Source organism: Lolium perenne, chromosome 1, assembly GCF_019359855.2.
Source record: "Lolium perenne isolate Kyuss_39 chromosome 1, Kyuss_2.0, whole genome shotgun sequence".
In the NCBI taxonomy this organism is placed as follows: Eukaryota; Viridiplantae; Streptophyta; class Magnoliopsida; order Poales; family Poaceae; genus Lolium; species Lolium perenne.
In genome coordinates, this window is record NC_067244.2 from 213,397,992 (window position 1) to 213,425,543 (window position 27,552).

The 27,552-nt window shown below is 49.6% G+C and overlaps 1 protein-coding gene across 1 annotated transcript; it reads left to right on the forward strand.

Annotated features, from left to right (window-relative positions):
• LOC127323402 (histone deacetylase 8) lies at positions 1-24,139 on the forward strand. Its single transcript, XM_051351548.2, has 3 exons — positions 1-360; positions 722-1,302; positions 23,480-24,139. Exons 1-3 carry the CDS (start codon positions 81-83, stop codon positions 23,780-23,782), a joined length of 1,164 nt encoding a protein of 387 aa, XP_051207508.1. The 5' UTR covers positions 1-80; the 3' UTR covers positions 23,783-24,139.
• The last annotated feature ends 3,413 nt before the right edge of the window (positions 24,140-27,552 follow it).

The following is a 27,552-nucleotide window of genomic DNA, read 5'->3' on the forward strand; positions in this document are numbered from 1 at the left end:
CGAGACGCGAACTCCAGTCTCTGTCTCTTTGTAAAAAAAAAGTCTTCAGGTCGGGTCCACAGCGAAACCCGCCGCCGCTGATGGATTCCTCTTCCTCCTCGGCGGCCGGCGGACCTTCAGCGTTGGAGAGTCTGGCGGTGTTCTGGCATGAGGGCATGCTGGCCCACGACGCCGGCCGCGGCGTGTTCGACTCGGGCCGCGACCCGGGCTTCCTCGACGTGCTCGACCAGCACCCGGAGAACGCCGACCGCGTCCGCAACATGCTCTCCATCCTCCGCCGCGGGCCCATCGCGCCCTTCCTCTCCTGGCACTCCGGCTGCCCCGCCCACGCCAGCGAGCTCCTCTCCTTCCACACCCCAGGTCAGCCCCCAAATCTCATCTCGGAGTCTATACTTCTTATCTGCCTGCCAGTCGGATAGTTGATCTTGTTTGAATTACCTCCACTTGTGTTGTGGCACATCTGGATGGTGTTGGCGTTGCAATGGAAGTCTTAACCTAGAGTTCTTATCTGCCTGCCAGTCATATTGTTGATTCATTTGTTTAAATCACCTCGATTTTGTGCTGTGGTACATTTAGATGGTGTTTGCGTTGCAATAGAAGTCTACTATACTGTACTTTTAGGCCCCATTTTCATGTTCATGTGGGGAACGAATGAAATTCCGGTAAAGTTCATACAAACTTCTGTGTTTCCAACGGGCCCTTAATCTTTTGTGGTGGGCAGAATACATTGACGAGCTCGTGCAAGCAAACGCCATTGGGGCCAAGAAGTTATGCGAGGGGACCTTCTTGAACCCTGGCTCATGGGGCGCGGCGCTTCTGGCTGCTGGAACAACCTTATCAGCGGCGAGGCACATACTAGATGGGCATGGGAAGATAGCCTACGCATTGGTCCGCCCCCCTGGCCATCACGCGCAACCGGACCGTGCCGACGGCTACTGCTTTCTGAACAATGCTGGGCTTGCAGTGCAGCTGGCTCTGGACTCAGGCCGCGCAAAGGTTGCCGTTGTTGATGTAGATGTGCACTATGGGAATGGCACAGCAGAGGGCTTCTATTGGACGGACAACGTGCTCACAATCTCCCTTCATATGAATCATGGATCTTGGGGTCCGTCGCATCCACGGAGTGGCTCGGCTGACGAGATTGGTGAAGGCAGGGGGCTTGGGTACAATCTCAACATACCTTTGCCTAATGGAAGCGGGGATGCAGGGTATGAATATGCAATGAATCAATTGGTTGTCCCAGCAATTGACAAGTTTCAACCTCAGCTTCTGGTTTTTGTCATTGGCCAAGATTCTAGCGCGGTAAGTTGAACTTGTGTATTCTTATCTACTTAGTTCATAGCGTGTGCTACTACCTCCATTCCAATGAATAGGGCTTACTTTTTTTTTTCGAAAAGTCAAACTACTTAATTTTGACCAAGTTTTTAGATACAATCATTAACATGAATAATCCATAAAATCAACACCATTAGATACATGATGAAATATATTTTCAGATGATATCTATATAATATCATAGTTCATGATAGTTTTTTTTCTAAAAGTTTGGCCAGACTTCACTTTGCTTAACTTTCGAAAAAATAGGCCTTATTCACTGCAATAGAGGGATTATTTATCTATCTTGCTAAATCGTGTGTAGTTGCACATTTCTACAATTGTAAAATATGGATAAGTAAAATTGTAGTTAACACTTATTTTGCGTAAAAAAAAATTGATCACTGTCAAAGATCGAAGATGTAGTCTTTTGGTGGTGGGGACTTGGTTGGTGATGTTGCAGCATGGAAGAGTAGTGGTAGAAACTAGGGTTCTACCGGGACGAGGGCGTAGATTGTAGGGGTGGAAGTGCTGCGAGCGAGAGGAAGAGAGGCGGCGCCAGCGGCAGGGCACCGTCGCGGGCGCGTGGGAAGGCGGCGGCTAGGGTTTGGGGCGGCGCGGACGGGAGAAGGCCGACTCCTCTGGGAGTCGGCAATAATGATATTGATTATTGCTTGATCGATTTAGTCTATTACATCTTGTATTTATAAGAGAACTGCGAAACCCTAATCTGCTAACTGGGCTAAGCCCCTAACTAAGCCTGGCCGGTTGGGCTAGTGGGCCCCCTCCGGCGGTAGACCAGGCCGGTCATAACAAGTAGGCCTGTGGGTTGCGCTAGCTTTGGATCAGTTTGGAGTTTATCGGGAGAGAGGGAATTGTGTGAGGTTGCGGTATTTGGGGATCCCTTTTATTATAGACCTTTGGTAAGTGGATCTGTGGAGCATTGACTTAGTACTAATATGCTCGATCTTAATGGTTTGATCTTAGACTCTATTTTTTCGCAATGTGATACTTATTGTCGATGTGTTTGGTGGCACCCGTCGGTTTGTTGTTACTCAAAATAGAAACTGTGGCTTTGCTATCACAGTATAAAGTGAGTGGTTTCGAAATTCCGTCTACCACTTCTAAATACAGGATGGAGTTCTAAAACCATACAGCCTGCCTGGTAGCCTTATAACATACCACAAACTCAGCTTGCATCGTAGACGATGCCATAAGAGGTTGTTTGGAGCTTTTCCACGAAATGGCCCCGCCTGGGTGAAGATATAACTTGATTTGGATTTCTTAGTATCAGCACACCATGCACTGAGGGTGTGTTTGGTTTATGCCCAGGGTTGCCCTTCCAAATATTTGGCTAGCCAAAATTGTGGTTGATGCCTTGCTTGCCCATGAATTGGCCAACATTGGCAAAAAAAAAGAACTAGAGTTCCTAGTGGGGCTTTGGCACACCCTGCGAATTGGAAACCATCCAAACACATACCTTTGATTATAGCCAATAAATTGGTAAGGTATAGTTTGGCCACACCAAACACACCCTGAGTAACCTATAACCTCAAGGTCATCGGATCTATTATAGTAAGCATCTATCCCTTAGTACCTTGCAGATGTCGCAAGATCTTAACTGCTTCCAGTGGATTTGAGTGAAATCTGCCAAGCTCTCGCTAACGAATGCTAAGTGAGGGCACGTACAAACTGAGCATGCGTAAGGATCCTGATAGCTGAAGCATAAGGAATAGTCTTCATTTAATCGAACTAGTTGGGCCTTGGAATGAACCGAACTTATCACCCTTAACAATTGGAGCATGTTGCACTTAAACCTGACGAACGAACAGTAGCTAGAGGTTTTAGGCTCTGACAGAGATTTGTTCTATCAGTTAGTCAGTTTGTTTGTTTCGTTCAGTTAGCAAATAAGTGGCGTGTGCGCGATCTTGTTCGAGCCACGACCAAGTTAGTCCTAGCTAGGTTAGTTAGGCTGCTGCGCAAGCCTCGCGGGATGGCGCGAGTCAAGGCAAGCGTGACGGCAATGGCGGATCGTGGGCGAGTGGCTGTGGGATGGCGCAGCCGTTTTCTCTCCCCCCTCTCCGTTTTTCTGTTACGATTTCAGTATAAATAACAGAGATAGACAACGAGAAAAGCTGCAAGTTTTACGCAGCACAAAATTCCTCTTCGTGTCCACGTTCGCGTGGTTCCTGGATCGCCATGACCGGCAGCAAGAAGGACGGCAAGGAGGGGGAGCAGCAGCCTGGGGAGCAGCGCACAATGAGCGCATCACCAACGAGGACTTCATCACGCACGCCTTCCACACGCCCACGTGGGAGGAGCCTGGTGCGCCGGGGCAGCGGGGAGATCGTCGTCCACGAACGGGTGATCCGCGACGGCGGCAGCAGCTCCCATATCGTCTACCCCACCCTCACGACCACGAACTACATCGAGTGGGCAATGATCATGAAGATCAACCTGCGTGCGCAGGCCTCTGGGAGGCCGTGTGCGGCATGGGGGAGCCCAGCGATCACGAGGACATGGCGGCGCTCTCGGTGCTGCTGCGAGCGGTGCCACCGGAGATGGTGCCGGTCCTTGCGAACAAGAACACGTCGCAGGAGGCGTGGGAGGCGGTGAAGCTGATGCGCATGGTTGTAAACCGCGCGCACATAGCGACGGTGCAACGGCTGCGCAAGGAATTCGAGCAGATCACCTTCAAGGACGGCGAGAACCTCGACTCCTTCGGCATGCGCATCACCACCCTCGCTAATAACATGCGATCTCTCGGGGACGACGTCAACGAGGTAAAGATTGTGCAGAAATTCTTGCGTGAAGTTCCGAAGCAATATTCGCAGATCGCGTGCTCGATCGAGACCCTCCTCGATCTGGAGGGGATGAGCGTGGAGGAGCTGATCGGTCGCCTCCGCTCTGCTGAAGAGCGGTGCGCGATCGGCGGCGCGGACGATTCTGGGAGCAAACTGCTCCTTTGGTGAGAACGAGTCTTCTTCTTATCGTTCAAAAGGCTTCCCTTGGTGTTTCCTCTTAGCGGACTGACATTAAGTAAGCCGCATCCTGTCGGCTTCTACCTTTCCTCTTCCTCAATGCAATAGCTAATAAGGTTAGTGATACTCCACTTTTCCTTCCGAGTATTATAACTTATCTTAAAAGGGCCAAACTCACCTGGCAGTGAAGTCAAAATGAAATGAACAACAAAGTCATTGCAGAGAGCCATGTCCATTCCTTAAGCTTGGTGGCCATATCATAGATGGACATGATATGTTCCCTTTTGCGGCCAGAGCCATAATAACTGGAGGTGAACATCCTCATAACTAGGGTACTGACATAAGTATTGAGGAGCCTTAAACTGCTCCTCCACTTAGCATCTTTGGAATCATTTGGCCCCTTATCCCAATTGAGATGGTGCTCTTAATGATCACCATGCAGTTTGAGCGCTCCCACTTCTTAGCCTTAACATCACACTCCTTTTTCTCAGCACCTGATACCAAGAGAAGCTATGGGAGCATCTGCAGGTATGGCACAGTCAAGCTCTAATATTGGACAGAGATTTGGTGCACATGGGCACCAGTGATCTTGTTTTAAAAAAAATCAAAAATCATATTTTTGAGTTTCAAAAAAATCTGGAAAAAAATCTGCAAATAGTCAATGATGTATCCCACAAACGTGCAAAAAATCAATTTCAAATACTTAATATTTTGAGCTACACAAAAATAACAAAATTGTAGATCTAAGTAGTCATTTTCAAATCTTCAAAACATATCAGATTTTGTCATTTTTATCTAGCTCAAAATAAAAAGAATTTCGGATTGGGATTTTGCATGATTGTGGAATGTATCAATGACCGTCTTCAGAATTATTTTCATGATTTTTATAACTTGTAAAAATATTTTTAAATTTTTCTTAACATAGTGAGAGCACTCGGGCAACACAGGAGAGCCGGGAGCAACTTAGGGCTGCGGCTGGCCCTGGTCCCTCCGAGCGACGGCCCGCAAAGACTCCGGCACGCACGTCCGATGCTGGTGCAAGGGCGTGCCACACGACCTATGCAGTCGGGAAGGTGATGGAGATGCCTCGCTTAGTTTCTCGCATGGCATACACGTAAACATTAAATACGAGCCTCGATCGGCTCTCGGGTTGTCTGTGAATCGGCTCAAAGAGCCGATCCACCCATGATTCGCACGAGGTGTACGAATATATGGTGGTCCCGCTGATCAAGATAAAGCTAAAACGATCTACGACGATTTAGGGTTTTCACCGCATAATCGAACGTCCTACTCGTGATTGGGCCTCGCGGCGGCGCGCACGGTGATCGTAAGCCGATCCTAGACAGGGCCTAAAAACCAACACGAGGTTGATCCGGAACATCTGTCTAGGGCTAGCAAACTACACCCTACGCGCCGCTGGATCCTCCAACCCTTTGTAAGGCCTAACTATGCAGATATTAAACTAATCCTTGAAGAACAAGGAGCAACCATAACGGATCGGATCTACTAAATAATGATCAAGCGGGGTCGCCCCTACACCTAAGATAGGTGTAAGGGCGGCTAGATGTCTAAGGGTTGCACTACGACGATATGATACGAAGAACAATGCTAACCCTAACACATCTAAGATAACTACGTTGCTCGCCATCAAAAAGGCTTCGATACGAGCAACGCATGAACAACGAATAAACTTGACGCCTAGATCGCAAGATGCGATCTAGGCAAAGATGATGCTTACAGGAAGAAACCCTCGAGACAAGGGAGTTGGCGATGCGCCTAGATTGATTTGTGATGAACGTGATTGTTGTTTATTTCATAAACCCTAGATACATATTTATAGTCCGTAGACTATCTAACGTGGCAATAATCCCCACCGAGAACGAGACAAACTCTCACTCAACGACACGTATCCACCGATATAACCGATACACGGGCAAACTAGCCCAAACTTAGCATAACAGCCGATTCACGTATTTCTTCCATGTATATTCTTCAAGTCCATCTTGATCGCGGCCCACCTCGACTCGGTCAAATTCGGTGATAACACATGCCCCCCTGGTTTTGGAATTGATAATTCCAAAATCACTCTGCTTTTCTTCGTCGGGTCATGTCGTGGCAGAATCGTCGCAAGATCCTTCATCATGATGCCTTGCCTTCTCAACTTCTCCGCGTGACCTGGCGGTTTTTTTTTTGTTAAGCATCACTTCCTCTAAACTCGCTGTGGCATTGAATTTCCACCATATCCCCTTTTATTTAACCGCTCCAAACAGCTTCGCTTCGCATCCCCTTCGCATTAGCACTCCAAAAGCCCTCTGCGCCACCATGTCTTCTTCCTCCTCTCGCTTCATCGGATCTTTCCACCCGGTCCTCCTCTTCCCGCGAGCCGACGCCGGAGTAACCCGGAGGAGGTCCATGTCGCCAACACCGCCGCGCCATCGAGGCCGGGGAGGAATCAGCCATGATTTCTCCGTGCGGTCCGAGGACGACAAGTCCTTGACCGACGGGAAAGTGACCTCCGCTTCCTCGCCGACGGGGAAACGGAGGAGGAGAGCGATGACGATCGCTTCTCCGCGCGACGACTTCACCTCTCCGAGGAGCGAGGAGGAGGAGGAGAAGGAGGAGGAGGAGGAGGAGGACGACACCTCCTCCGACGAGCCGCCGGCCAACGCTTCGTCCCTGGCGGGGAACCTCGGCGACTTCGACGGCGGCACGACGACGACGCCGACGAGGAGGATGAGGACAATGAGGGCCGGCCGGGCCGCCGGAGCAACGAGAGCCGCCGGGAGTAGCGCCGACAGCCGGCGGCACGACGGCGACGACGAGGGCAGCGACGGCCCATAGATAGGACCATTAGCATAGGATCAGTAGTAGTAGACGGGGCAATGTATCCCCTAGTACTTCCTTTTGAGAGCAATCAGCTCTTTATGTAAGAAATCTTGCTTATCAATGAAGAATTTCCCTTGAGCCAATTTAGCCGATTTCCCTTGAGCCAATTTAGCCGATTTCCCCTCATACTGATTTTGCCGATTTGTCCACTTAGCCAATGCTTAATGAGCCGATAGCAACGCATCGGTCCTTTACAATCCATCCTTCAATTCTTCAACTGATGACCTTGAGATCTGGTGAATAATGTGGAGTCTTCAAGAGAGCCTTTAAATTCTTCCCACCAGGCCCAATGATCTTCTGCAAGAACTCACCATTTTTGAAGAAGGTTGCAATGAAGGATCAGCCGATGACGCCTCAATCGGCTTCTAAAACAGAGCATCTACGGCCGTTGCCCCGAGCCTCGGCCAAGGCGAGAATATCGGTGAGGATGCACGAGATCAAACAAAAGGCTTTGAACTCGAGTAGTGCAAAGAGACCACCTGCCCGGTCACTAGCTCTTGACCCCATCGATTGCCTCTTCCTCCGTTGAAAGCCGATATTGCAGACGAAACACCAACGGCTTAACGAGCAAAGGCCGCCTTGTACGCCAAAAACCGACTTCGACGATCCTGCTGCAATCGGCTCATTGCAGCTGAGGAAGCTCTCACTGTTTGCCCCCTCGAGGAAGTAGAGGGCCTCACAGATGAACTGGACTTGGTGAAAATCCGCGTCTTGAACACGCAGCAGGTAGATCCTGTGTAATTGTACTAGAGTCGATGGCTGTGCATCGGCTTCGTTTCTTAGTTCTAAAGTCGATGTCCTTGCATCGGCTGTATATCAAATTTTTTTTTTTACTGGCCGATTTTTTCTATCGGCCCCCAATATTTGACTGCACACATGTTCATCTGCACATGTTCATCTGATTAGGTGCCCCCCGAGCCGAATCTGTCAGGGAACTGCAGATATCGGCTCTGTAGTTAACCAAGGCACATGTATTTGCACGTCGGCTCCGGTAGGACCAATGTTGACTTTTCCTAACTCATCAGACGTAAAACCGCCGCTTGATGAGATCGATGTTGCACACAAGCAGAACATGTGGTGAGGATAATTTTGGCCGATTGCTGGAATCGGCCTCCATATTGAATCGCTCAATGAAGGTTTTGTAATGTTCCTTCATAGATCTTTTGGGATCGGCCTCGCCACGTTTGCTCATCGGTTTGTTCTTGCTACACGGTCAAGCCGGTGGATAAGACCAGCCTAACCCTGCCCTTCGTCACGTCGATGCGCTCGCAGTCGTCCAAATTGATACCTGAGAGTGGCTCTTGGCCTGCTGTTTCCCAAGCGTTCATGCCAGCCGTCGAAATCTCGGCTGAGTCATCGGCCTGGACGACCTCTACCTCATCTCCATCCCACTGTATTACGCATTGGTGCATCGTGGAGGGAATGCAACAGTTGGCGTGGATCCAATCTCTTCCTAGCAGAACAGCATAGGTGCTCTTGCTATCGACGATGGAGAACGTCGTAGGGATAGTTTTCCTTCCTACGGTCAGATCCACGTTCAGAACACCTTGTGCGTCAGACGCTTGGCCGTTGAAATCACTCAATGTCACGTTGGTCTTGATCAGATCCGAGCTAGAGCGTCCCAACCGACGTAGCATAGAGTATGGCATAATGTTGACTGCCGCTCCGGTGTCCACCAGCATCTTGTTGACAGGCCTCCCATCGATATAACCTCGCAAGTACAGGGCCTTCGATGTCCGTAGCTTCTTTCTCGTGGCTTCTCAAAGATAACCGGCCGTGGGCCGCGATCAAGTTGTGCCACGGGTGCCTCGTCTAATCTGGAGCACTGAACTCCGTAGGAAGGATGAACACCATGTTTGTGCCAGCCGATGTTTCATCATCGGCTTTCCTTTGCTTGGGGCGCCACTCCATTTTTTGTGGTCGACCCTCTTCATCCAGGGTTCGCTGAATTTTCGCGGCCAGATCAGGCCGCGCCTTCCTTAGCGTGTGCAGGTATAACCTTTCGGCTTCCTCCAAGCCGCGCAATCGCTGAACCCTACGCTTTTGGGAACGGCTGAGTCCATCAGGGCACCACCTTGGCCGGTGGTACCTGTCTTCTTCTTCTTCTTCTTCTTCTTCTTCTTCTTCTTCTTCTTCTTCTTCTTCTTCTTCATCGTCTTCCAAATCCTCGAGATCTTCCACCCGAGGGGACTCAGCGTGTTTGCTTCGAGGTGGGAGAGGCCCTAGACGTTTGAACACGGACACGTTAGCTGCATCCTTCCTCTTCTATCTACATTCCGGGCAGTTGCCGATTGTAGGCAATCGGCTCATTCTGAATCGCAGCGGTGTACGAAGAAAGGCGATCCCGGTGCCTATCCTCGTCGTCTTGCTTCCTCGATTCTTCCTTGGCACGGCGCTCGTACTCCTCCTCATCGCGATCATGCCGACGATGTCTCACGGCGTCCCTAGCCGGACGGTCTCTATCATCATCGTCGGCTGGATCGTCGGCGTTGGCTATATTGACTCACGTACTTGTTGAGGAGGTGATCGGAGAGGTCGCCGATATCTTACATTCCTCACTTCTCCCTCGTGATGTAGCGCTTGCCATCGTGCGGAGCCGATCGCGTGGAGCGGCCTCCTCTGTGTCCTTGCTACGAGAGCAGTGCCCTCATCTCCATCCTTGCCGAGTGGTGTCCAGGTCCTACCATGTTGATGTTGAACGAGAATCTGGTGGCAACCTTCGGGTAAGTGCACTCCACCATGTTAACGGCGGGGAAGGGTGGGTGTCGACCTTCATGGCGTGCGGTTGAAAATCGGACGTCCTTGTTCTATCGCCATTTGGATCTGCGACGCCACACCCTGCGGTCGTTGGTGGCATGGGAGAACGAGTTATGCCATTTGTAGTATGGCTTTGCTGTTCGGCCTCTGATCGTGGGGATTTTGAGGCCTTCGGGTAACTTCACCGCTTCTCCTTGAGTAGGAGGTCGAAGATTTGCTCGATTTTAGTCACGTCAAAATCGAACCCTGCGGGCGGACTGGTGGCTTAACCCATTTGCGGGACACGGGGTTGCCCCCGAGTCCATTCAGCCACTGCTACTTCTTGATCTCCCGCAGAGCCTTCGTCTTCATCCGCCTCAACCGGGACTACCGCACGCTTGAATTTGTCCTGGTACAAGTCGAGTGGCGCTGTTCATATAACGACGGTTTACGAACCATGTGCGCCAATGAAGGGTAGTACGCTTGGGAGGCCATGTCCTTGATTGGTGATGCAAGGCCCACCACCGCCAACTCGATCGCTTCTTTTTCGGTCACACGGGCCGAATAACATCGGTTCCTAAGATTTACGAAGCCCGGACGTATTACGCCCACGGATTTCTCCACGCTTCGACGTATTTGTGCTAGATCGGCAAGGCCAGGACTCGGAAGCTTCGAGTGATACCGCATGTGGAACTGTTCTTCCAATCGCTTCCAAGTCCGGATCGAGTCCGGTGGCAACGAAGTGTACCACCCGAAAGCCGATCTGTGAGGGACCGTGCGAAGAACCTCACACGTAGCTCATCTGCTGCTGCGATCGTGCCCAGCTGTGCCAAGTATCGGCTCACATGCTCGATGGAGCTGGAACCATCTGATCCATTGAACTTGGAGAAATCAGGGAGCCGATATTTGGGTGGTAGCGGGACTTGGCATGTGAGCCGATACTTGGCACAGCTGGGCACGATCGCAGCAGCAGATGAGCTACGTGTGAGGTTCTTCGCACAGTCCCTCACAGGATCGGCTTTCGGGTGGTACACTTCGTTGCCACTCGCACTCGATCCGGACTTGGAAGCGCTTGGAAGAACAGTTCCACATGCGTATCACTCGAGGCTTCCGAGTCCGGCCTTGCCGATCTACCACAAATACGTCGAAGCGTGAAGAAGCGTGGCGAATACGTCCGGCGCTTAAATCTTAGGAACCGATGTTATTCGGCTCGTGTGATCGAAAAAGAAGCAATCGAGTTGGCGGTGGTGGGCCTTGCATCACCAATCAAGGACATGGCCTCCCAAGCAGATTACCCTTCATTGGCGCACATGGTTCGAAATCGTCGTTATATGAACAAGCGCCACCGGACTTGTACCAGACAAATTCAAGCGTGCGGTAGTCCCGGTTGAGGCGGATGAAGACGAAGGCTGCGGGAGATCAAGAAGTAGCAAGGCCGAATGGACTCGGGGCAACCCCGTGTCCCGCAAATGGGTTAAGCCACCAGGTCCGCCCGTAGGGTTCGATTTTGACGTGACTAAAACTGAGCAAATCTTCGACCTCCTACTCAAGGAGAAGCGGTGAAGTTACCCGAAGGCCTCAAAATCCCCACGTGACAGAGGCGAACTAAAGCCATATTGCAAATGGCATAACTCGTTCTCCCATGCCACCAACGACCGCAGGTGTGGCGTCGGCAGATCCAAATGGCGATAGAACAAGGACGTCCGATTTTCAACCAAGACGCCATGAAGGTCGACACCCACCCCTTCCCCGCCGTTAACATGGTGGAGTGCACTTACCCCGAAGGTTGCCGGCCCAGATTCTCGTTCAACATCAACATGGTAGGACCTGGACACCACTCGGCAAGGATGGAGACGAGGGCGCTGCTCTCGTAGCAAGGACACAGAGGAGGCCGCTCCACGCGATCGGCTCCGGCACGATGGCAAGCGCTACATCACGAGAGGAGAAGTGAGGAATGTAAGATATCGGCGACCTCTCTCCGATCACCTCCTCAACAAGTACGTGAGTCAATATAGCCAACGCCGACGATCCAAACGACGATGATGATAGAGACCGTCCGGCTAGGGACGCCAGAGACATCGTCGGCATGATCGCGATGAGGAGGAGTACGAGCGCCGTGCCAAGGAAGAATCGAGGAAGCAAGACGACGAGGATAGGCACTGGACCGCCCCTTCTTCGACACTCGCTGGGATTCAGAATGAGCCGATTGCCTACAATCGGCAATCGCCCGAATGTAGACAAGAGGAAGGATGCAGCTAACGTGTCCGTGTTCAAACGTCTAGGGCCTCTCCCACCTCGAAGCAAACACGCTCGAGTCCCCTCGGGTGGAAGATCTCGAGGATTTGGAAGACGATGAAGAAGAAGAAGAAGACAGTACCACCGGCCAAGGTGGTGCCACGATGGACTCGGCCGTTCCCAAAAGCGTAGGGTTCGGCGATTGCGCGGCTTGGAGGAAGCCGAAAGGTTATACCCGCACACGCTAAGGAAGGCGCGCCCGATCCGGCCGCGAAAATTCAGCCGAACCCTGGATGAAGAGGGTCGACCACAAAAAATGGAGTGGCGCCCCAAGCAAAGGAAAGCCGATGATGAAACATCGGCTGGCACAAACATGGTGTTCATCCTTCCTACGGAGTTCAGTGCTCCAGGGTTAGACGAGGCACCTGTGGCACAACTTGACTGCGGCCCACGGCCGGTTATCTTTGAGAAGCCACGAGAAAGAAGCTACAGACATCTGAAGGCCCTGTACTTGCGAGGTTATATCGATGGGAGGCCTGTCAACAAGATGTCAGTGGACACCGGAGCGGCAGTCAACATTATGCCATACTCTATGCTACGTCGGTTGGGACGCTCTAGCTCGGATCTGATCAAGACCAACGTGACATTGAGCGATTTCAACGGCCAAGCGTCTGACGCACAAGGTGTTCTGAACGTGGATCTGACCGTAGAAAGGAAAACTATCCCTACGACGTTCTTCATCGTCGATAGCAAGAGCACCTATGTCGTTTCGCTAGGAAGAGATTGGATCCACGCCAACCGTTGCATTCCCTCTACGATGCACCAATGCGTAATACGGTGGGATGGAGATGAGGTAGAGGTCGTCCAGGCCGATGACTCACCGAGATTTCAACGGGCGGCATGAACGCTTGGGAAACAAGAGGCCAAGAGCCACTCTCGGGTATCAATTTGGACGACTGCGAGCGCATCGACGTGACGAAGGGCAGGGTTAGGCTGGTCTTATCCACCGGCTTGACCGTGTAGCAAGAACAAACCGATGAGCAAACGTGGCGAGGCCGATCCTTGGGATCGGCCCCAAAGATCTATGAAGGAACATTACAAAACCTTCATTGAGCGCTTCGATCAATATGGAGGCCGATTCCAGCAATCGGCCAAAACTATCCTCACCACATGTTCGCTTTGTGTTCAACATCGATCTGCAAGGGCGGCGGTTTTACGTGGCCGATGAGTTAGGAAAAATCAACATTGGTCCTACCGGAGCCGACGTGCAAATACATGTGCCTTGGTTAACTACGTAGCCGATATCTGCGATTCCTCGACGTATTCGGCTCGGGGGCACCTAATCGATGAACATGTGCAGATGAACATGTGTGCGATGAAATGTTGGAGGCCGATAGAAAAAATCGGCGATAAAAAAAATTTCATGATATACACCGATGCAAGGACATCGACTTTAGAACTAAGAAACGGCCGATGCACGGCCATCGACTCTAGTACAATTACACAGATCTACCCGTCGCGTGTTCAAGACGCGGATCTTCACCAAGTCCGGTTCATTTGTGAGGCCTCTACTTCCTCGAGGGGGCAAACGGTGAGAGCTTCCTCACCGCAATGAGCCGATTGCGAGGACCGTCGAAGTCGATTTTGGCGTACAAGGCGGCCTTTGCTCGTTAAGCCGTTGGTCTTTCGTCTGCAATATCGGCTTTCAACGGAGGAAGAGGCAATCGATGGGGTCAAGAGCGGCCGAATCGGCAGGTGGTCGTCTCGGAATTACCCGAGTTCAAAGCCTTTGTCCGATCTGTGCATCCTCACCGGTATTCTCGCCTTGGCCGAGGCTCGGGGGCACTGGCCCTGTAGATGCTCTGTTTTAGAATCCGATTGAGGCGTCATCGGCTGACCCTTCATTGCAACCTTCTTCAAAAATGGTGAGTTCTTGCAGAAGAAGATCATTGGGCCTGGTGGGAAGAATTTAAAGGCTCTCTTGAAGACTCCACATTATCCACCAGATCTCAAGGTCATCAGTTGAAGAATTGAAGGATGGATTGTAAAGGACCGATGCGTTGCTATCGGCTCATTAAGCATTGGCTAAGTGGACAAATCGGCAAAATCAGTATGAGGGGAAATCGGCTAAATTGGCTCAAGGGAAATCGGCAAAATCAAATTGGGGAAATTCTTCATTGATAAGCACGATTTCTTACATAAAGAGCTGATTGCTCCCAAAAGGAAGTACTAGGGGATACATTGCCCCGTCTATTACTACTGATCCTATGCTAATGGTCCTATCTATGGGCCGTCGCTGCCCTCGTCGTCGCCGTCGTCGCCGCTGTCGGCGCTACTCCCGGCGGGCTCGTCGTCGCTGCTCCAGCGGCCGCCGGCCGGGCCCTCATTGTCCTCATCCTCCTCGTCAGCGTCGCGTCGCTGCCGCCGTCGGTCGCCGAGGTTCCCGGCCAGGGACAGAAGCGTTTGGCCGGCGGCTCGTCGGAGGAGGTGTCGTCGTCCTCCTCCTCCTCCTTCTTCTCCTCCTCCTCCTCCTCGGGAGAGGTGAAGTCGTCGCAGGAGAAGCGATCGTCATCGCTCTCCTCCTCCGTTTCCCCGTCGGCGAGGAAGCGGAGGTCACTTTCCCCGTCGGTCAAGGACTTGTCGTCCTCAGACCAGACGGAGAAATCATGGCTGGATTCCTCCCCGGCCTCGATGGCGCGGCGGGTGTTGGCCGCATGGACCTCCTCCGGGTTCTGCTCCGGCGTCGGCTCGCGGGAAGAGGAGGACTGGGTGGAAAGATCCGATGAAGCAGAGGAGGAAGAAGACATGGTGGCGCAGGAGGGCTTTTGGAGTGCTAATGCGAAGGGGATGCGGAAGCGAACTGTTTGGAGCGGTTAAATAAAAGGGGATATGGTGGAAATTCAATGCACAACAGTTTCCGAGGAAGTGATGCTTAACAAAAAAAAAAAAACTGTCAGGTCACGCGGAGAAGTTGAGAAGGCAAGGCATCATGATGAAGGATACTGCGACGGTTCTGCCACGACATGACCCGACGAAGAAAGAACAGAGTGATTTTGGAATTATCAATTCCAAAACCAGGGGGGCATGTGTTATCACCAGAATTTGATCGAGTCAGAGGTGGGCCGCGATCAAGATGGGCTTCAAGAATATACATGGAAGAAATACGTGAATCGGCCTGTTATGCAAAGTTTGGGCTAGTTTGCCCGTGTACCTGTAATATAGTAGGATACGTGTCGGTTAGTTAGAGTTTGTCTCGTGCACGGTGGGGATTATTCCCACATTAGAAAGTCTACGGACTATAAATATGTATCTAGGGTTTATGAAAGAAACAACAATCACGTTCACCACAAATCAATCTAGGCGCATCGCCAACTCCCTTGTCTCGAGGGTTTCTTCCGGGTAAGCATCATGCTGCCTAGATCGCATCTTGCGATCTAGGCAGTACTTGCGATCTAGGCAGTACAAGTTTATTCGTTGTTCATGCGTTGCTCGTACTGAAGCCTTTTTGATGGCGAGCAACGTAGTTATCTTAGATGTGTTAGGGTTAGCATTGTTCTTCGTATCATATGCTATCGTCGTGCAACCCTTAGACATCTAGCCGCCCTTACGCCTATCCTAGGCGTAGGGGCGGCACCCCGCTTGATCATTATTTAGTAGATCCGATCCGTTATGGTTGCTCCTTGTTCTTCAAGGATTAGTTTAATATCTGCATAGTTAGGCCTTACAAAGGGTTGGAGGATCCAAATGACGCGTAGGGTGTAGTTTGCTAGCCCTAGACAGGATGTTCCGGGGATCAACCTCGTGTTGGTTTTTAGGCCTTGTCTAGGATCGGCTTACGATCACCGTGCGTGACCGCGAGGCCCAATCACGAGTAGGATGATCCGATTATGCGGTGAAAACCCCAAATCGTCGTAGATCGTTTTAAGCTTTATCTTGATCAAGCAGGACCACCATATATTCGTACACCTCGTGCGAATCATGGGTGGATCGGCTCCTTGAGCCGATTCACAGGACAACCTGAGAGCCGATCGAGGCTCGTATTTAATGTTTACGTGTATGCCATGCAGGAAACTAAGCGAGGCATCTCCATCACCTTCCCGACTGTATAGGTCGTGGCACGCCCTTGCACCAAAGATCGGACGTGCGTGCCGGAGTCTTTGCGGGCCGTCGCTCGGAGGGACCAGGGCCAGCCGCAGCCCTAAGTTGCTCCCGGCTCTCCTGTGTTGCCCGTCGCTGCTCGCCGGTGGGTTTCTGACCGCAACACATTCTGGCACGCTCGGTGGGACCCGCTAAGTTGATCCCGCTACCACCCAAATATCGGCTCCCTGATTTCTCCAAGTTCAATGGATCAGATGGTTCCAGCTCCATCGAGCATGTGAGCCGATACTTGGCACAGCTGGGCACGATCGCAGCAGCAGATGAGCTACGTGTGAGGTTCTTCGCACAGTCCCTCACAGGATCGGCTTTCGGGTGGTACAACGAACGTGTGAGGTTCTTCGCACAGTCCCTCACAGGATCGGCTTTCGGGTGGTACACTTCGTTGCCACCAGACTCGATCCGGACTTGGAAGCAGTTGAAAGAACAGTTCCACATGCAGTATCACTCAGAGGCTTCCGAGTCTGGCCTTGCCGATCTAGCACAAATACGTCAGAAGCGTGGAGAAACTGTGGCAGAATACGTCCAGCGCTTCAGAAATCTTAGGAACCGATGTTATTCGGCTCGTGTGACTGAAAAAGAAGCAGTCGAGTTGGCGGCGGTGGGCCTTGCATCACCAATCAAGGACATGGCCTCCCAAGCAGACTACCCTTCATTGGCGCACATGGTTCAGAAACTGTCGTTATATGAACAGCGCCACCCGGACTTGTACCAGGACAAATTCAAGCGTGCGGTAGTCCTGGTTGAGGCAGATGAAGACGAAGGCTCTGCGGGAGATCAAGAAGTAGCGGTGGCTGAATGGACTCGGGGGCAACCCCGTGTCCCGCAAATGGGTTAAGCCACCAGGTCCGCCCCGAGGGTTCGATTTTGACGTGACTAAACTCGAGCAAATCTTCGACCTCCTACTCAAGGAGAAGCGATTGAAGTTACCCGAAGGCCTCAAAATCCCCACGGTACGGGAGAGCTGAACGGAAAGCCATACCGCAAATGGCATAACTCGTTCTCCCATGCCACCAACGACCGCAGGGTGTGGCGTCGCAGATCCAAATGGCGATAGAACAAGGACGTCCGATTTTCAACCAAGACGCCATGAAGGTCGACACCCACCCCTTCCCCGCCGTTAACATGGTGGAGTGCACTTACCACGAAGGTTGCCACCAGGATTCTCGTTCAACATCAACATGGTAGGACCCGGACACCACTCGGCAAGGATGGAGACGAGGCGGCGCTCTCGTAGCAAGGACACAGAGGAGGCCGCTCCACGCGATCGGCTCCGGCACGATGGCAAGCGCTACATCACAGAGGGAGAAGTGAGGAATGTAAGATATCAGCGACCTCTCTCCGATCACCTCCTCAACAAGTACGTGAGTCAATATAGCCAACGCCGACGATCCTGCGACGATGATGAATGAGACCGTCTGGCTAGCGACGCCAGGAGACATAGTAGGCATGATCGAGATGATGAGTATTACGAGCGCCGTGCCAAGGAAGAATCGAGGAAGCAAGACGACGAGGATAGGCACTGGACCGCCCCTTCTTCGGACAATCGCCGGGATTCGGGAATGAGCCGATTGCCTACAATCGGCAATCGCCCGAATGTAGACGAAGAGGAAGGATGCGACTAACGTGTCCGTGTTCAAACGTCTAGGGCCTCTCCCACCTCGAAGCAAACACGCCGAGTCCCCTCGGGTGGAAGATCTCGAGGATTTGGAAGACGATGAAGAAGAAGAAGAAGACAGTACCACCGGCCAAGGTGGTGCCCCGATGGACTCAGCCGTTCCCAAAAGCGTAGGGTTCGGCGATTGCGCGGCTTGGAGGAAGCCGAAAGGTTATACCCGCACACGCTAAGGAAGGCGCGGCCCGATCCGGCCGCGAAAATTCAGCGAACCCTGGATGAAGAGGGTCGACCACAAAAAATGGAGTGGCGCCCCAAGCAAAGGAAAGCCGATGATGAAACATCGGCCGGCACAAACATGGTGTTCATCCTTCCTACGGAGTTCGGTGCTCCAGGGGTTAGACGAGGCACCCGTGGCACAACTTGATCGCGGCCCACGGCCGGTTATCTTTGAGAAGCCACGAGAAAGAAGCTACGGACATCTCAAGGCCCCTGTACTTGCGAGGTTATATCGATGGGAGGCCTGTCAACAAGATGTCGGTGGACACCGGAGCGGCGGTCAACATTATGCCATACTCTATGCTACGTCGGTTGGGACGCTCTAGCTCGGATCTCGATCAAGACCAACGTGACATTGAGCGATTTCAACGGCCAAGCGTCCGACGCACAAGGTGTTACGAACGTGGATCCGACCGTAGAAAGGAAAACTATCCCTACGACGTTCTTCATCGTCGATAGCAAGAGCACCTATCTTTGTTCGCTAGGAAGAGATTGGATCCACGCCAACTGTTGCATTCCCTCTACGATGCACCAATGCGTAATACGGTGGGATGGAGATGAGGTAGAGGTCGTCCAGGGCCGATGACTCACCGAGATTTCAACGGGCGGCATGAACGCTTGGGAAACAAAGCGGGCCAAGAGCCACTCTCGGGTATCAATTTGGACGATCGCGAGCGCATCGACGTGACGAAGGGCGTGGTTAGGCTGGTCTTATCCACCGCTTGACCGTGTAGCAAGAACAAACCGATGAGCAAACGTGGCGAGGCCGATCCTTGGGATCGGCCCCAAAGATCTATGAAGGAACATTACAAAACCTTCATTGAGCGCTTCGATCAATATGGAGGCCGATTCCAAAGAATCGGCCAAAATTATCCTCACCACATGTTCGCTTGTGTTCAACATCGATCTATCGCGGCGGTTTTACGTCGGTGATGAGTTAGGAAAAATCAACATTGGTCCTACCGGAGCCGACGTGCAAATACATGTGCCTTGGTTAACTACAGAGCCGATATCTGCGGTTCGACAGATTCGGCTCGGGGCACCTAATCGGATGAACATGTGCGAGATGAACATGTGTGCGGTGAAATGTTGGAGGCCGATAGAAAAAATCGACGTAAAAAAAAAAAAAAAATTTCATGATATACGGCGATGCAAGGACATCGACTTTAGAACTAAGAAACGAAGCCGATGCACGCCATCGACTCTAGTACAATTACACAGATCTACTGCTGCGTGTTCAAGACGTGGATCTTCACCAAGTCCAGATTCATTTGTGAGGCCCTCTACTTCCTCGAGGGGCAAACAGTGAGAGCTTCCTCACCGCAATGAGCCGATTGCGCAGGGGCGTCGAAGTCGGTTTTGGCGTACAAGGCGGCCTTTTGCTCGTTAAGCCGTTGGTGTTTCGTCTGCAATATCGGCTTTCAACGGAGGAAGAGGCAATCGATGGGGTCAAGAGCGGGCCGAATCGGCGGGGTGGCTGTCTCGGAATTACACGAGTTCAAAGCCTTTTGTCCGATCTGTGCATCCTCACCCGGTATTCTCGCCTTGGCCGAGGCTCGGGGCGGCGGCCTGTAGATGCTCTGTTTTAGAAGCCGATTGAGGCGTCATCTACCGACCCTTCATTGCAACCTTCTTCAAAAATAGTGAGTTCTTGCGAAGAAGATCATTGGGCCTGGTGGGAAGAATTTAAAGGCTCTCTTGAAGACTCCACATTATCCACCAGATCTCAAGGTCATCGATTGAAAAATTGAAGGATGGATTGTAAAGGACCGATGCGTTGCTATCGGCTCATTAAGCATTGGCTAAGTGGACAAATCGGCAAAATCGGTATGAGGGGAAATCGGCTAAATTGGCTCAAGGGAAATCGGCAAAATCAAATTGGGGAAATTCTTCATTGATAAGCAAGATTTCTTACATAAAGAGCTGATTGCTCCCAAAAGGAAGTACTAGGGGATACATTGCCCCGTCTACTACTATCGATCCTATGCTAATGGTCCTATCTATGGGTCGTCGTTTGCCCTCGTTGCCGCCGTCGTCGCCGGCTGTCGGCGCTACTCCTGGCGGGCTCGTCGTCGGCCTCCCAGCGGCCGCCGGCCGGCCCTCATTGTCCTCATCCTCCTCGTCGGCGTCGTCTGCCGTCGCTGCCGAAGTCGCCGAGGTTCCCCGGCCGAGGGACGAAGCGTTTGGCCGGCGGCTCGTCGGAGGAGGTGTCGTCCTCCTCCTCCTCCTCCTCCTCCTCCTCCTCCTCCTCCTCGGGAGAGGTGAAGTCGTCGCAGAGAAGCGATCGTCATCGCTCTCCTCCTCCGTTTCCCCGTCGGCGAGGAAGCGGAGGTCACTTTCCCCGTCGGTCAAGGACTTGTCGTCCTCGGACCGGACGGAGAAATCATGGCTGGATTCCTCCCGGCCTCGATGGCGCGGCGGGTGTTGGCCGCATGGACCTCCTCCGGTTCTGCTCCGGCATGGCCGGCTCGCGGGAAGAGGAGGACCGGGTGGAAAGATCCGATGAAGCGAGAGGAGGAAGAAGACATGGTGGCGCAGAGGGCTTTTGGAGTGCTAATGCGAAGGGGATGCGAAGCGAAGCTGTTTGGAGCGGTTAAATAAAAGGGGATATGGTGGAAATTCAATGCCACAGTTAGCGGTTTAGAGGAAGTGATGCTTAACAAAAAAAAAAAACCGCCAGTGTCACGCGGAGAAGTTGAGAAGGCAAGGCATCATGATGAAGGATCTGACGGTTACGCCACGACATGACCCGACGAAGAAAAAGCAGAGTGATTTTGGAATTATCAATTCCAAAACCAGGGGGGCATGTGTTATCACCAGAATTTGACCGAGTCAGAGGTGGGCCGCGATCAAGATGGGCTTGAAGAATATACATGGAAGAAATACGTGAATCGGCCTGTTATGCAAAGTTTGGGCTAGTTTGCCCGTGTACCTGTAATATAGTAGGATACGTGTCGGTTAGTTAGAGTTTGTCTCGTGCACGGTGGGGATTATTCCCACGTTAGAAAGTCTACGGACTATAAATATGTATCTAGGTTTTATGAAAGAAACAACAATCACGTTCACCACAAATCAATCTAGGCGCATCGCCAACTCCCTTGTCTCGAGGGTTTCTTAGGGTAAGCATCATGGTCGCCTAGATCGCATCTTGCGATCTAGGCAGTAGAAGTTTATTCGTTGTTCATGCGTTGCTCGTACTGAAGCCTTTTTGATGGCGAGCAACGTAGTTATCTTAGATGTGTTAGGGTTAGCATTGTTCTTCGTATCATATGCTATCATCGTGCAACCCTTAGACATCTAGCCGCCCTTACGCCTATCCTAGGCGTAGGGGCGGCACCCCGCTTGATCATTATTTAGTAGATCCGATCCGTTATGGTTGCTCCTTGTTCTTCAAGGATTAGTTTAATATCTGCATAGTTAGGCCTTACGAAGGGTTGGAGGATCCAGCGACGCGTAGGGTGTAGTTTGCTAGCCCTAGACAGGATGTTCCGGGGATCAACCTCGTGTTGGTTTTTAGGCCTTGTCTAGGATCGGCTTACGATCACCGTGCGTGACCGCGAGGCCCAATCACGAGTAGGATGATCCGATTATGCGGTGAAAACCCCAAATCGTCGTAGATCGTTTTAAGCTTTATCTTGATCAAGCAGGACCACCATATATTCGTACACCTCGTGCGAATCATGGGTGGATCGGCTCCTTGAGCCGATTCACAGGACAACCTGAGAGCCGATCGAGGCTCGTATTTAATGTTTACGTGTATGCCATGTAGGAAACTAAGCGAGGCATCTCCATCACCTTCCTGACCAGGTATAGGTCAGGTGGCACGCCCTTGCACCAGCATCGGACGTGCGTGCCGGAGTCTTTGCGGGCCGTCGCTCGGAGGGACCAGGGCCAGCCGCAGCCCTAAGTTGCTCCCGGCTCTCCTGTGTTGCCCGTCGCTGCTCGCCGGTGGGTTTCTGACCGCAACACATTCTAGAGCTCATGAGCTAAAAACACTTTTCGTCTAATATTGCAATATAGACCATGAGTTTTCCCTCCAGGCAGGGAAGTTAGTCTTGTTAATCTGCTCTTGTTCACTCGAACAAATCACAACTTTGCGAGAATGATAATTATAATCATGAAATTAACCCTAGACTGGTCTGATTAAAAGCATACTAATGACTGTTCTAATCCACATCACCGTTGTTTACCCAACGTGGAAAATGGATTAGAAATAAATAAACTAAGATAGCGTTGGTCAGACTATAATCATATGCAAAACTGACCTTTAATTTCTTTTTGGATTCATTTTAATAAGAGGAAGATTTCAACCGCTTAACACCAATTAACATCAGCTTAATTCATATAGGATTTTTCTTAGAGCAGCTAAATACATAATTAACAGGAAAAACAACATATAAACATGCAATCGTACATGCTTAAAGTTTAGTCCATGACAAAACAGCCCACAGCATAGGAGCTAAAACTCAGAAAAACATAAAACAGGCTGCTAAGCCTGCAGCAGAAAAGGCCCACACGTTATCCTAGCGGCCTATCAACGTTGGAGACGCCTGTGATCGGCCTATCAACGTTGGAGACGCCTGTGATTGTAGCGCATCACTTAGGGATGTGGGGATCCCCTATCTCTCGTTCTGTTAGGATAATGAGACTTATCTCTCTTACTGTTAGACACCAAGAGAGCAAGTCCAATGAACCTACGTAGCCATCTTGAATAACACAGTGTGAAATTTTTATACATCAAACCAAGGGAAACAATAAATATACAAGTACAGATGGGGATGACTAAAGTTATGTACTAAACATAAAATATATTGAATTAAAGAGGACTATTGAATTGAGAAGGGCAGACGATACATTTCAACACTCCCCTCACGTCAAGGCTAGACATACCTTAAGAAGTGAGATCACTTGGGTTTGATACCATATTGAATTGATGCAAAAGTCTGAACTGGTAGGTAAGGGTGACAATATATTTCAGCACTCTCCGTCACGTCTAGGCTCTATTAGGCCTTACGTGTGGGATCGATGAAGGCTGCAACTAATTTTATTCAATAGTGCATTGGCCGGGTCTTGAACTAGAGACCTTCTTGAACTAGAACTGATGGAGAAATGCGACGATATATTTTAACAAGGAGCAATTATACCTTGAAGATTGAAATGACCATGTATGAATGATAGCCTCCTGTCTTAAACTGTATTACTCCATGTTCTTTCTTTGCGTGATAAAGAACTATATGAGTCTATTGGACTAACTAATTGTGATTTTTGTCCGATGCAGTTTGATCCAAATGGAAGACAGTGCCTGACCATGGATGGTTATAGGAGAATTGGACAAATAATGAGGAGCATGGCTAATCGGCATAGCGATGGGAAAATACTGATTGTCCAGGAAGGGGGTTACCACATCACTTATTCAGCATATTGTCTGCATGCGACTCTAGAAGGTGTTCTGAATCTTGAAGCCCCATTGCTGGATGACCCAATCGCATATTATCCAGAGGATGAGAAATATACCATGAAAGTAGTCGATGTCATGAAAAGATGCTGGAAAGAATCCATTCCCTTTTTGAAGGACATTTAGAAGTGCGTACGTCTCTTTGATGTTATGAGACGGTGAACAGCCTTGATTTAAAATCATGTCATAGTCTGCAATCATAGCGGAAAGGGGAAACTTCAGATTTTCATGCATCTTCCCTAGACCCCTGATTCCTGTATTCTTGGTCACATGGTTATTGTACATGTATTTGTCTAGGTTCGTCATGGGATGTCAATTGGTACTCGCTGCCAGCATTTAGTTTTAGTATTCCAAGATCTCTAGATAGCCATTTATCTGTATGCTTATAGTTTTTCTTTTTGACAAATGTATGCTTATAGTTAACTTGTCATGTAAACTTTGTCCGTAAAAGGAGATACAGATAAGCAGTCAGATTTTTTTTAATCCTTGAACAGTTTGATAAATAGTAAAAGTCTTCAGACAGCAACCAGCGGCAATTTTTCAGACATATGCTTTTATCACTCTTGTAGTAAGTATGTTTACCCGTTATTACCACATTTTCCATTGTTTGAACAGAGCATATTTCTGTTAGGGCACTGTAGTAAGTATGTTTAGCCGTTATTACCACATTTTCCATTGTTTGAACAGATCATATTTCTGTTAGGCCACGTACAATGGGGTGATGTTAGCCTTCCCTTTAAAATACCACGTCAGATTTTTGCTTAGTTGAAGGAGAGAGAATGAAGAGAGAAGACTGTCTTCGCTTAGCTAAGAGATCGTCTCTTAGAAAATGAGGTAAGACTATTTTCTCCAATGTATGACATAAGTCTTCTCTTAGCAACAAATTTCCTACATTACTAAAATTTAATTGTTAATATTAATTGCTGGAGATAGCTGTAAGAGATAATGCATTATATGACTTATATCTAACATCTTCTCTAACTGATGTGGCCTAAAGGAAGACATATCTTCTCTACCATTGTACATGCCCTTACATGCTGTCCGCTGAAGAGAGCATATATATCTGTTCACACCTCTCATCGTTTGAGCAGAGCATATTTTTTACATGCTGTCCGTTGAAGGGAGCATATAATCCGTTGAAGGGGCATATTTCTGCTAAATCAACAAATAATGGAAAGAATCGATCCCTTCATGGAGAGAAGAAATGAAGGCTGACCTCCATCGCACATCGAACCGTATTCTATACCTCTCGACTGATTATATTAGCAATCATGCTCTACAAATGGACAGAGATTTGGTGCACATTTAAAAATGTAATTAAAAGTTACATTTTTAAGTTTTAGAAAAATCTGAAAATGAATTATGATGTAGCCAGTATTGTATTTCACAAACGTGTAAATTTTCAGCTGGAAATAATTTATATTTTAGGCTACTCAAAAATAACAAATTTGTAGATCTGAGTATAGTGATTCTGATCTTCAAAAAAAAATTGAAATTTTGTCATTTTTGTGTAGGTCCGAAAACAAAATATTTGTATTTGAGATTTTGTATGTTAGTGGAATACATCATCAGCTCCTTCTAGAATTTTGCTACAGATTTTTTTAAAACACATAAATCTAATTTTCGAATTTTTTAATACAGCGAGAGCACTGGTGTCCAAGATCTAAAATGATTTTTCGTCCACAAATGCTTTTTATTTCTTTTCTTTCACGAGTCCACATCCAGCGTTAGGGTGCCCTTTGTTATGCCGTGTGTTTGTGGTGAAGTCCTGTGGCTCTTAGTGTCCCGGATTCATTTTCTGGACAGATTACCGCCCATGTTATTTCCTTGGATGAGTAGTACCAATATTGATTTGCAAGGTTCGTTTGCCTTTGCACAGAGCAGAGGTTGCAGTTGCCTAATCCGCCCTATGTATGATGTAGTAACCAACCAAACCAAATTGTTAAAGAATCTCTATTAATGGCAATAGCGCCGCCGATAAGTTTATTGGTTCCCAATCATAAATTAGGCTCCTAGTAAAACAGCCACCTCCCAACCATCACTAGTAAGTCTATTGTCTCGATCCGTAAAAGACTTTTATCCCGACTGGCTAACTAGGACAACAGAGACGGAACAAAAGGCTCAACCATTTGTCTGGCCTGCTTACCACCTGGCGCCGCGGGACGCGCAGGCGACACCACCTTTTATCCCGGCTGGCAACACAGATCGGGACAAAAGGCCCCCACGTGGGGCGCGCAAGATGCTGCTCCTTTAGGGTTTAGGGTGCAGCCACCCCTTTTATTTCATTTTTTTCATTTTAAAAGGATTCATGTCATCTATATTTAGACCAAACCATAAGTTTCTTGCCTCACCTGCAAAATTCGGGACCTCTCTCACGATGTTTCTCCACTACCTACCATCAGGGGGTGTCTCAACATCGCGTCTTTCTTTCGTTCTTCTACGTGCCATCTCAACAACTTGGCATGCTCTTTGTTTCTGAACAAACATTTCAACCGTGGTACTATAAAAGCATACCACATCACCTTCGCAGGAATCCTCTTCCTGGGTGGCTCGCCCTCAATATCACCAGGATCATCTCTTCTAATCTTATACCGCAATGCCCCACATATCGGGCATTTATTCTCATTCTCGTACTTCTCACCGTGGTAGAGGATGCAATCATTAGGGCATGCATGTATCTTCTGCACATCTAATCCTAGAGGGCAGACAAGTTTCTTTGCTTCATACGTACTGGAGGACAATTCGTTCATTCTTGGAAGCATCTTCTTTAATATTATCAGCAACTTTTTAAATCTCGAGTCAGTCACACCGGTCTCTGCCTTCCATTTCAGCAATTCCAATATTCTACCCAGCTTTTTCTGCCCATCTTCGCAACTTGGGTACAACAATTTTTGGTGGTCCTCTAACATCTTGTTGAACTGCAACCTCTCCTTATCTGTGTTGCAGTCTCTCCTTGCATCAGAAATGGCCCGACGAAGATCATCATCACCAGGCTCATCTGGTGGTGGCCGTTCTTCACCTCCTTCTTCTTCATTGTCTTCCATTGCGGTATCATCGTATTCAGGGAACATAAATCGGTAGTTGTCATCGTTATCTTCTTCATCATCGTCTTCCATCATAACCCCTTCTTCTCCGTGCTTGGTCCAAACATTATAGCCGGACATGAATCCGTGCCGAAGTAGGTGGCTCTGAATGTCTCTTGAGCAAGAGTAATCCTTCTCATTTCGATATTTCAGACATGGATAGCAAATAAAACCTTCCTTCTCCTTGTTGGTTTCGGCCACAAGCAGGAAATATTTCACGCCCTCTCTGAAAGTGGGATCGCATCGGTTACCTTACATCCATGGATGACTCATCTGCACCATAAATATAATTATATATCAAACGCAATCACCATGCTAAAATTAGTACTGCGCGGTCTAGACGAGAAAATAGTTGCTAACCTTTTAGGACAAAAAAAGAGGAGAAGTCTTATTAAATGATCTCAAGTGGCATCGTTCTCACAAATATTTTATCAAACACCTCTTGTGCACATGAAGAAAAAAAGCTAGCATAAACCTCCACCTTCGACCACCAAGGAAAAAATGTAGGAAGAATGGGGATGGCTGTATATATAGGCCGAGACATTTTATGCCGATTTGAGCCTCAAACCGGGACAAAAGGGCTGCCAGCAGGCCGCAAAAGGCCTCAGACACTTTTGTCGCGGCCCGAGCCTCCAGCCGGGACAAAAGGTCCTTAAAGAACCGGGACAAAAGGCACCGTGCCCCCCGCTGGTTTCTGAGCGACGTGGCCTGACCATTTGTTCCGGCTCTAGACTGGGTCGGGACAAAAGGCCTGGACGGAAGGTCCGTTTCCTACTAGTGCATAATCTCGAGCACAGTAAAACAACCAACACC

Coding starts and splice junctions, on each gene's coding strand:
- LOC127323402 (XM_051351548.2), top strand. CDS start 81: ATGGATTCCTCTTCCTCCTCGGCGGCCGGCGGACCTTCAGCGTTGGAG. Junction 361..721: donor CCTCTCCTTCCACACCCCAG/GTCAGCCCCCAA, acceptor TGTGGTGGGCAG/AATACATTGACGAGCTCGTG. Junction 1,303..23,479: donor TTGGCCAAGATTCTAGCGCG/GTAAGTTGAACT, acceptor TGTCCGATGCAG/TTTGATCCAAATGGAAGACA.